This window comes from Salmo trutta, chromosome 12, assembly GCF_901001165.1.
Source record: "Salmo trutta chromosome 12, fSalTru1.1, whole genome shotgun sequence".
NCBI lineage: Eukaryota > Metazoa > Chordata > Actinopteri > Salmoniformes > Salmonidae > Salmo > Salmo trutta.
This window is the reverse complement of record NC_042968.1, coordinates 24,854,794-24,865,512: the sequence shown is the minus strand read 5'-3', so window position 1 is coordinate 24,865,512 and position 10,719 is coordinate 24,854,794. Positions and strand designations below refer to the sequence as shown.

At 43.2% G+C, this 10,719-nt stretch overlaps 1 protein-coding gene across 18 annotated transcripts in view; it reads right to left on the bottom strand.

Annotated features, from left to right (window-relative positions):
* LOC115203234 (transcription factor SOX-6) overlaps positions 1-10,719 on the bottom strand; it is a 193,700-nt gene that overhangs the window by 79,151 nt on the left and 103,830 nt on the right. For all 18 annotated transcript variants that reach the window (XM_029767735.1, XM_029767739.1, XM_029767734.1 and 15 more), the window contains one exon: positions 9,224-9,313. In XM_029767735.1, coding sequence (XP_029623595.1) covers positions 9,224-9,313 — 90 coding nt within the window. The remainder of the gene's footprint in view (positions 1-9,223; positions 9,314-10,719) is intronic.

Here is a 10,719-nt window from a genome sequence, read left to right as displayed (position 1 = left end):
AACAGGCTGCCCCCTGTACCAAGACAACAGGCTGCCCCCTGTACCAAGACAACAGGCTGCCCCCTGTACCAAGACAACAGGCTGCCCTCTGTACCAAGACAACAGGCTGCCCCCTGTACCAAGACAACAGGCTGCCCTCTGTACCAAGACAACAGGCTGCCCTCTGTACCAAGACAACAGGCTGCCCCCTGTACCAAGACAACAGGCTGCCCCCTGTACCAAGACAACAGGCTGCCCTCTGTACCAAGACAAGTTGATCCTCATCTCTTTCTTTTCGCTACTGTATTGTCTTGTCGCTACTGTATTATCTTGTCGCTACTGTATTATCTTGTCTCTACTGTATTGTCTTGTCTCTACTGTATTGTCTTGTCTCTACTGTATTATCTTGTCTCTACTGTATTGTCTTGTCTCTACTGTATTGTCTTGTCTCTACTGTATTGTCTTGTCTCTACTGTATTGTCTTGTCTCTCTGGAACTGGTCCTAATCTAAATGCTTAAACTGAATGTTTCTTATATTTTAAAAAGATTTCCAGTAAGCTGATTTGGACAGTGAATCTTGTTAAAACAATTATAATTAGCCAAAATGTTTTTTTAGAAGACTGTTGGTAAAACATGACATTGAATGCCTAAAATTGATTTGACATCAGATTATCTAAGTTTGACTTGACCTGAGCAATGTCTTCCCTGTACATCATCATCACCACATCGGACTACATATGTCTTTTGTTGGCCTGGTTTGATGTAAAATTCATTTTCTTCCTCTAAATTAAAACGTAGATAAAACTTTTATTGGGCGGTGCAGTATAGGACAGCGGCGGTGTTTGTCTGACCGGCCTGCTGACAAAGAGGCAGTTTCCTGCATATTGCATGGCTCTTAACAGCAGTGGGGCCAAGCCAGCCCGTTAACTTGTCTCCTCACATCCCCTTTACAACGGGAGACGGACAGCCGAGGGTTGCCTCCTCACTACATGAAGCAGCCTGGTTCCCCACTTCTAATGTGTTGTGACATTCTGGGAGCACTTCCTCTTTCTCCCACCCTGCCTCAGGCTGCTGGGGCTGGGGCCGGATCAGGAGCCAGTCTGGCCCAGGATGTCCCATGAGCAGGCAGGTTGGAGGGTGGGCAGGTGATCCCGTGCTCTCCCCTCTCCCCTCAGCCCTCATGCTCATGGAGAACATGCCAGACTGACACTCTGGAGGAGACAGACAGCAAAGTCTTGTTGTTCACCACCTCAATCAGCATTCACCTTTTCAGACGCCTGCCTCTTTTAAACGTCACAAAGTAGGGCAGAAAACATCAACCAAACGAGCGACTAAATAAATGATAAGAGAAAAACAAGCGGGCCATGGTTGCTGGGAGGGGAGTCGGGCCTTGGGGTCTGTGGATAAAAGGCACTTTGTAGGGGTGCGATTTGTTCTGTCCAATACCCACATCTCCCTCTCTTGGCCCCCTTCGCTTTCTTCTAATCAAGCAGTCTCTAATTTGGGTTCCAAGTCCAGCACCAGGGAAAAGAAGGAGGCTTGTTACTTTGAAGAGTCCCGGGTGAGTAACGCAGATAAAAGATTCAGGCACAAAAAAGGAGAAAAGGAACGGGGGTGAAAAAGAGAAAAAAATCACAAGGCTATTCTGTCCCTTCCTTTGGTTAGGACAGCTGAGCCATTATGACCCAATCTGAATGCCTTTTTTTTTTACACCAGAACACTGCAATTTCTTTGTCCCTCCATCAGTCAGCTATTGTGGATCCTCCCATATGCTGCCAGCCCATCCTAAGTAAATTAAGACTTGTCTAAATGCTGCAATTGTTCCGGGCTGTGTCCGGACACACACTGCACATAGCTAGCATGCCTGGTGTGCTGAAGGCAGGAGCTGTTCTGTGCTGCTCATCCACATGAGAAAAGGTAACACCGCTGGCTGAATGTACGCACTGCACACACACACACACACACACACACACACACACACACACACACACACACACACACACACACACACACACACACACACACACACACAGGGTGATGATTCTGCTGGTGTGTTCAGCACAATACAATTTGTAACACTAATATGAACTCAGTAGTCCTCTGACCCCATGTTCATGTCTTCTAAAGAAGAAACAAATACAAAGATACAAATGAATTACTGCTAATGGAATCTAGTACTGCTTCCTGTAGCCTTGAAATGAACACATTTTTCGGGGCAGAGACCTTGCTCCAAAAGCAATTAAATCATAATTTTGAATCAACACAAACATTTGCACATACAAACAAAAACACACACAACAGAATGTTTACCAGTAAAAATCATGGTGCGGATGACTATGCCTTTCAAATACCATTCATATATTAATGTTGTCAGTAAATCCACATTAATATTATACATTGTGACTGCTAAAACAAAATCTTTGTCTTGTGTAGCCTAAATAATCCATAGGATAAAACAGCTGCCTATGAGCCTGCTAAGCAAGCACAACCAGAGACAACAAAAGGGTATTTGACGGGCTACAGAGATTTGACTTAAGCTTAACTACGTTTTAGGCTTGTATATACACTTGTTCAGAAATGCTCTAAGGCCATATGTGTTTCAAGTAAAAACGGTATTAAAGTATCTGGGTGCCCTAGTCAGAACGAACAGAGACAATATGAGTAGCAGCTGTTTTACCTGGCCTGCTGCCTCTGTGATGATATAAAACTGTTCATCCTGCCAATAAACCATCATTAACAAGCATGAGTAAGGACTCAGCAACATGTCAGGCTATGGCAGCCCGGACCATCCATCCTCACAGCCTTAGATACTGATCTACATGGCCATGAATATCACATGGAGTGGTTATCCATCAGCAGGGAACTGCTAGAAACAGACACCTTCTAAAAACCCTGGGGTTTGCGTGTGTGGTGTGTGGGTGTGTGTGTGTGTGTGTGTGTGTGTGTGTGTGTGTGTGTGTGTGTGTGTCATAGACATCATTTCTGCATCTATATCAATGTCTCCCCAAGTGTTTAACATATATTTCCTAAATATTTCAAAAAAAATGTTTTGATTGACACGCCAAGTGGTTAATAATAAAAGCGTACTTCATCGGCCTGACGTTCACACTGAACATTAATGCGGGCTAATAATATAACGACGGAAGAGGCATGCCTCTTCAGTGTAATTATGCTAAAGTGAAAGCCTCAGCACTCCACAGTGTATCAGTGGCATCGGACGAGGTACTTCATCAGAGCTCGACGAGAGCAGCCTTACAGACCTGAACAGATAAGACTGAACACTGATAACAGACTGCTATCTTCACAGAGGGAACTATTATCCCACCCAGAGAAGAGACAGTTCAGTCTGTGTTTTCAATAGGAACCATTATCAAAGCAGAGGATGAACTGTAATAAAACTGATCTGTAGAGCGCTGACCACACTGGGAAGTCATGTGACAAAGCTTGAAGCACATAGCGCGCTACACTAGATTTTCTCCATCATCCAGTCATCCCTCATGATGTGTATGGTAATGACCTCTTCCTGCTTTCATGTAAGGAGAAGCACTTCTAGTCCAGGTTTATTATAAAATGCTATAAACACTGATCAACTTTCAGGGCCTCCCTCCCTCACATCAGAGTTGTCTAGAGAACGACAAAAGGAGCTCTCTGTCTGAACAATGGTCAGGAAAACCTTGAAACGGAAGGGAATGTGTGTTTTCTTGCATTGAACCAATTCACAGGTCTTGGCTATAACTTCATGCACCTACACTGGTTAATTTAGAACCATAATATGAGGGATTGCATCTCATGTTCTTTTCTTTCACAAATGTTGTCCTTGATTTCTAAAGATGTTGACTGTGTGTGTGTATGTATGTGCACGCGCATGTGTGTGTATGTGCGTGCGTGTGTGCGTGCGTACGTATGTGTGTGTTGTGTCTCTGTGACTGGTGGTAGATCAGCAGAGTGCCTGGCTCCGGAGCCGCAGCACTAGAGCAGCTGTAGGGGGAAATCCAGCGTGACATGTACTAACCCAGCCCAGCCATAGCAGCCAGTGCTTAAGCAGCATTACACGGCTGTGAGGATGCAATTTGCTTTGCGGCCGGGAGACTGATAAATATTCCATTTACTACACTTCTATAAGTGAGATAGGTGTATATTTGTCAATCGTTAAAATAAGGATTGCTGGTGATTCCTGGTAGTAACTCAAGATATAAATTGATTATTGCATTCTTAATAAACGGGATACCTGTGTGTCTGCCAACCAAGAATGAAGCTAATTATTTGTAGTAATAGTAAATATAATTTGGTAAATTAAATGTAAAAACACTGAAATTCGGGAGTTAAATGAAAAATAATTTTAAGTGTCAAATGTATAAAAGTATTAAATGTGCAGCCAGTCATCCAGAGGCCCTGTCTGGTTCCATGGCACAGGGCTTCTGCCCACACCAACACCAGCAGCGGCTGACCCAGACACCACCAAACCCACTCCTGTCTGCCTGTCTCCTCTCAAAACACAGAGCCAGGAGGGAGAAAGTGAGAGCGGACACACACACACACATACAGGCACACACACACATACTGGCACACACACACATACAGGCACACACACACACAGGCACACACACACACACACAGGCACACACACAGGCACACAGACAGACAGACAGACAGACAGACAGACAGACAGACAGACAGACAGACAGACAGTGTTCCTTTCTGCAGCCGACACCACAAGCTAAATTCCTCAATTCATTAAGGGAGAAAAACAGATTCATTTCGCAAATGCAGTCTGAAGAATAATGATTTACGGTGTCTCATATTTCACCTGGGTACACAGGGCAAACAGAAGACTATTGAAGTGTTGGGAGAAAAATGCAAACTGTGGCACTTTTGAATTGGGGGAATTGAAGGGATATTTCAGTGTGTGATGGGTTGAGATGGTCCCTCTCTACGCCCTCCGCTCTAAATAGAGGTTTCACTATCAAACATACACAGCTCTCTCCTCAAAATACACATAGCTGTATAACACAGATTCACTAGGTCATTTAGTCTTCATGACAGTCACAGTTACCACCTTACAATTCAATTCCAATACGCAGCTATTTATAATATTTCTCTGAGAGAGATTTCTGAATGTTTATGCACTGTTTATTAGTGACAGTTTTAGTTTTTACTAAAATGGCCATGTGTGAATATTTTGAAACAGAGAAACTAGGTGAAAGAAACATGAAACAACAATGTTATCCTGTGCCGATAAAAATCTGCTCCCACTAGAAAATATGCTTGTGGTTCTGCGTGTATTTACAGATATAGTGTGGAATCTCCATTGGCATTTGCTCTAGACTTTATTGGAGCCATTAAGAATAAAGCTGAATGTTAAATTGAATAATAATGTTTTGAAGTAAACCCAGCTGGTTGAACAACCCCGGCTCTGTGTCCACACAGTAGTCCTCTGTCGGGATGGGAGAAGCGAAGCCAGGTAGGAGCAGCATCAAATCAGTCTCAGCTGCGGCCCTGCCCCACTCCTCGCTCTCCCCTTAAAGAGCTTCTACTTATCTGCCTTCCACAGGACTGTCAATGTGCACCCCGCCACTGTCATGTACACAGCATTCACAAATTGATTATGAAAGTGCAAGAGGCTTGATTTTCGTTTATATAGAATTCAAGCTGCCATTTTAACGCAAATGTACAATGCTGAGCTTCATTTTTTATCAAACCTTCCGAGATAATGAATGCAGTTTGTGTTCCAATTTAACTACCACATTTTTTTATTCAGTTGAATAAACGCTTTTTTGGGGGGGGGGGGGGGGGGGGGGGGCTGGGGACACTGGATGTCTACAGGGAAAGTTAAACAGTCCTGCAGTGTGTGGGTCTCAAAGGCCCTGATTGAGTATAAATGAAAGCCACACTGCACAGAGAGAGCTTATTTGACCAAGCCTTTCCCCCATAAACCTGCATTCACATTCCAATGGAATTTACATGAAATACATGTATATCACCTGAATTCTTCAACTGACATATGTGAGGCACGGAGTGAGGCTAGCTAAAATCACTCTGGTTTTCCTCCAAAGTGTGTTTTATTGCATAAAGGAGGGTAGGGTTTGTAATGATACAATTCAATTAAACAACCACAATAGGCACCTCCCCATCATTGACAATTTAAAAAGATTTAGAAACATAAACAGTACAGCCAGAATAAAGTACAGGAGTACTGGAAACATACTATAGTGTATGAGATCTCTCTGCCGTTGTGGCACAGCTTTCACAGAAAGAGATTCTCTTTGAAGGACCATAATTAAAACAGCCTCATGTCTGAGCAGCCATGTCCCAGGTCTCTCTATCTTTCTCTGTGTTCTCTCTCTCCTCTCCCTCTCTGCTCCATCTTGCTTTCTCTCCCCCCCCCCCACCCTCTCTGCTCCTTTCTGTGGTTTGGACGTCCTCCAGGCCACCTCCCTCTCTTGCTCTGTGGTTTTGTTCAGGAGATCTCATCTCCCTTCTCACCGTTCCTCATGATTGACAGCTTAGCTCAGGTATGAAAACAATCAGTTACATCTGGAATCGGCTGGTGAAAAGTAATCCACCACTAATACTCCTTCACAAACCGTTCCCTCCCTCTCTCTTCCTGCAGCTGTTAATCTCTCACAGCTTAAAGGACAAGGCTGATAAACATCTGAAATCATTACACCCAAATCATTCTATTCTCTATGTCTCTGTTAAGCATACTTCCTATCCTGTGTCGATGAAAACAGTTCAGATTGACTCCATTTTACTGGAAGTACCAGTATCAGTTTAACCACAGACCCATTCCAGCGCAGGAAACCACATGACAATACACTTTAACTATGTATGTGAGGCACTAAATGCTTGGTCGCGTTGAACTGGGTGTAAGATAAAGGAAAGCCAACCTCAGATGTTTTGATACCATTGTTTTGTTTACTGTACTTTGTGTTTTACCCCAAGAGCATAATGTAGTCTGGGCATGTTTGAACACAACTGCATAGTGTAAAAGAATGCAGTTCTTTTCATTGGTGAAGTGAAGCCTTCGGTCAAATTCTGTTCCACCTATTGTCTTCTCCTGTGTGATAATTCCACTGCGAGTCTTAAACCACCAGATTCCTCCTCTTGCGACAACAGTACGACAAGGTGCCATCCATGACAGGTTCATAAGGTGGAAAATATGGAAAGCAGTTGAGCAAAAACTACAGAGACTTTTAGATTCTCTACCGTTAATTCAAAGGAAGGCAGCCTTGTGAGGAAAAAAAACGTACAAATTACCAGTCTTTCAGTTCAAAAGGGACAGAATTTTATATTTCACTTATTTATCTTTGAACATCAAAAGCAATCTTTTGTAACAACGGAACAATGCCACAAAGGATGTAGTCTAGGTAGAATGTACAATGCCATTGGTTCCGGATTCAATGTCCGCTGAGTAGAGAACGAGTATCAAGGCCACTGTGGCAGTATGTAGCTTTTACAGATGTTAGCCTTTATCCAGCGCTGTCCTCCGTTAATTTAAACCTACAGGCATGCTTACCCTTTGTATTGATTTTAACCTAACAATTAATACAGCCTCTGATTCATCATAACACTTTAGATCGTAATCAGAAGGTGTTTTCTGCTTGGTGCCTTTGTTTGTGTTTTAATTAGGAGGACCTTGTGTGTCTCCAACCCTGGGCTTCTTTTTAATTGGCAGTATTTACATCAGGCAGACTTCAAACGCAGAAAGATACATTTGTAAGGGGGAGCACAAAGCAGTCCTTTGAAATGTCTACAGTCATATGAAATGGCAGGCTAATTAAAAACCTTAGACAGCCTACCGGTGTGATATGAAAAGTAGTTATATTTCTAAGTCTAGTGTTCACTGTGTCTCCCTGCATGTGAGTCAACAAAGGCCACAGTGGGCATTATCAGGCTCCATCCGTACCTGTTTACACCGCTGTGAAATAACCTCACCCTCACCATTTATCAAACAGAAAAATGCCCTGTCATTTAAATAGATCTGCTTTCAAAAGGCTAAATCATTTTAAACATTTGTTCCACTGCACTTTGATCTACAGGGTCAGCTACAATGAATCTGGTTTACCAAGACATGATTTATATTTCAGCTCATTAAGGTTATTGACCATGAATATATTTATTACTACATGCAATAGTTATTGTCTTCCCCGGCACACAGAGAAAATGTCATCCCATAATTAAAACCAAGGACAAATATTATTTATGATTGCCAACCATATGATAAAAAGAGCTATTAAAGTGGGAGTACATCATAAAAAAGCTAAACATTTCCAGTGCACGCGCTAGCAGAATGCTACTTTCTGGTGTCTTTGAATAGTTCTGATGATTACAATAGTGCATGATGAGCAGAGCAGCATCGTCTGTGTTTAGCTAAAATTACATGGATATATAGATATGAGTATATTCTTGTAAATATTAATAATACAATTATTAATATACACCATTTTGTGTTGCGAGGTACAGGCTTGAGAGTATGGGGGTTGGCAGGGAAGCGAGTGATAGAGAAAAGAAGGAGAGGTAGAGAGAGAGAGCGAGAGAGAGAGGTAGAGCCTGGTGTTATCAGACAGCTGGTATTGTTCCTTCCTCTTCGCTAGCTACATAAACACCTTTTTAGTAACAGTCACTGCTAAGAACTGGACCTGCAAAAAAAACAGCTGCCTGCCCAGCCCAGCCCAGCCCAGGCCAGGCCCACCTTCCCTGCACATAAATACAGATTTGGAGGGAGAGCTGGGCTGTGCAGGGTGTTCACTACCAGAATCAAGGCAGAATTCCTTTCAGATGTGAGAGGCCTAGAAGTCCCCGTCTCTGCACTTTCCTTCCTCTCTCTTCTTTCCCCTCTCTTCTCTATCTCCCCTCGTCTCTCCTCTCTCGGCATGAACACACTGCATGAGTAGGAAGCAGTGTCTCTAGTCTAATTGTTTTATATAGCAGACACACGGACAACAGCCTAGTCTCTAACAGTAAACCACAGACACAAACAAAATGACAGACTGGGAAAAGGGGTTGGAATTTAAAGAGAGGGCTCTGGACAGAGGCATTTTGACATAACAGATAAGGAAAGCACAGAAAAGAACTAGGGAAGGCAGCCAAGAGCTTTTGTGTAATTTCAGAGTGCAAGCCTGTTTCTTAGATTATGTATAGATGATGTATGTCTGATAGGAATAGAAGGATTTGTTAATCTCACGTTAAGACACTCTTTACAAGAGAGCGCTGCGGTTGTGAGTGACCACAGCATCAAGCTTACCTTTTACTTCTCCCAGAAGATCACTCGTGTCGAGCCTTTCCATCTTCTCTTTCCAGTCTTTTGACAGAAGTGTTTCCATGCAACTGGATTCTGAAAGACATGGGAAAGAAAAGAGACCTTTTAAAATGCTTTCATTTTAAAATTCACTTCTCCAACGGATTTCTTTCAGGAAAGGGTACGTCAAATCCAAATTCATTTTTTTTTTAATGTATTTAGATTTTTACGATAATATTTTGAAGGTTCCAATTTCATTCATGTAATTTCAGTTTGAATTGAATTACTGGTATTTGTGTAACAATGAAAAGGAACCTGAACCCTTTCTTCTTATAACAAAATGGAGGTAGAGGAAATATCTTTCTAAAGAGAGGTGCTTTCTCTGTTGTCATTCACATGCCACAAGTGTCAGTTTCTCCGCATGCCTCAGCACTCCAGTAATACTAACACAACTAACACACCCATCAACACTCCTTGTCAAATCTAGCTGTGTATGTTAATACACACATACACACTAAAGGTGTCTTCTCCCCAACGGTCAAAACAAAATATTGACAGCTTCTTGGTCAAAACAAAACAATGTCACTTGTCATTCAGAATTAATATTATTAATTACAACTAAAAACCATTAACTTCTTTCCCAACTGAATAGCTCTAATTACTGATGGTAGATTAAAACACATTCACTCTTGAGCACACATTGAAGACGGTAAAAGGTGAGACAGATAGATGGGGTGAGAGAGGGGGGAGAGAGGCAATATAGCCATGGTAAGGGCAGAGACAGTGCAGAGACATTAAGAAGGAGGTAAGGGGTGAGACAGGGTGTGTCCGAGTGTTCTCACAGCCACCAGTGATGAAAACAATTAACATTTGTCCGGCTGACAATGAATCAGTGGAGGAATGGCTGGAATCTGCCATGCTGTCGCTGGGGTAGCTGATAAAGAACACACTGCTGGCCCAGCCGACCCGGGCCTCGCCGGTCCCCGCGCTGCGCAGAGGTCAGCCTGTTCCCATCAAACACCACCCACCCCCGTCTCTCCTCCCATCCCCTCCACCCTCCCCAAGTCAAACTGCAGGCTCCCAGGCACGCTGCCCCCCGTCTGAACTGCACTAAAACAGCCAAGCCACTATACCAAGATCCAGGATTAGTACTGAGCAGGGCCCTGCTGTCTGTCTGTCTGTTTGTCTATCTGTCTATCTGTCTCCTACTCACAAAGTGGGGCTGCCACCGTGGACTTACCCACCAGCTGATGCCTGACTTACCCATGAGAGCAGTCCTAGATCTCCTCTCATACCTTCATACACTGGTTAAGGCTTGATAGATAGTTAAGAGTGCATGTCAGCTGTTCCAGAATGATGTGTCCTCTCTAGTAAATATAGAACCATTCTGCTGCTGTTTCTAAGTCAGGCTCCGTGTTAACTGACATGACGGTTCCTGAAAACAGGAGCCCTAAACAGATTGTCCTCGAGTGTCATGTTGCCTGAAGATGACATCATGGAGT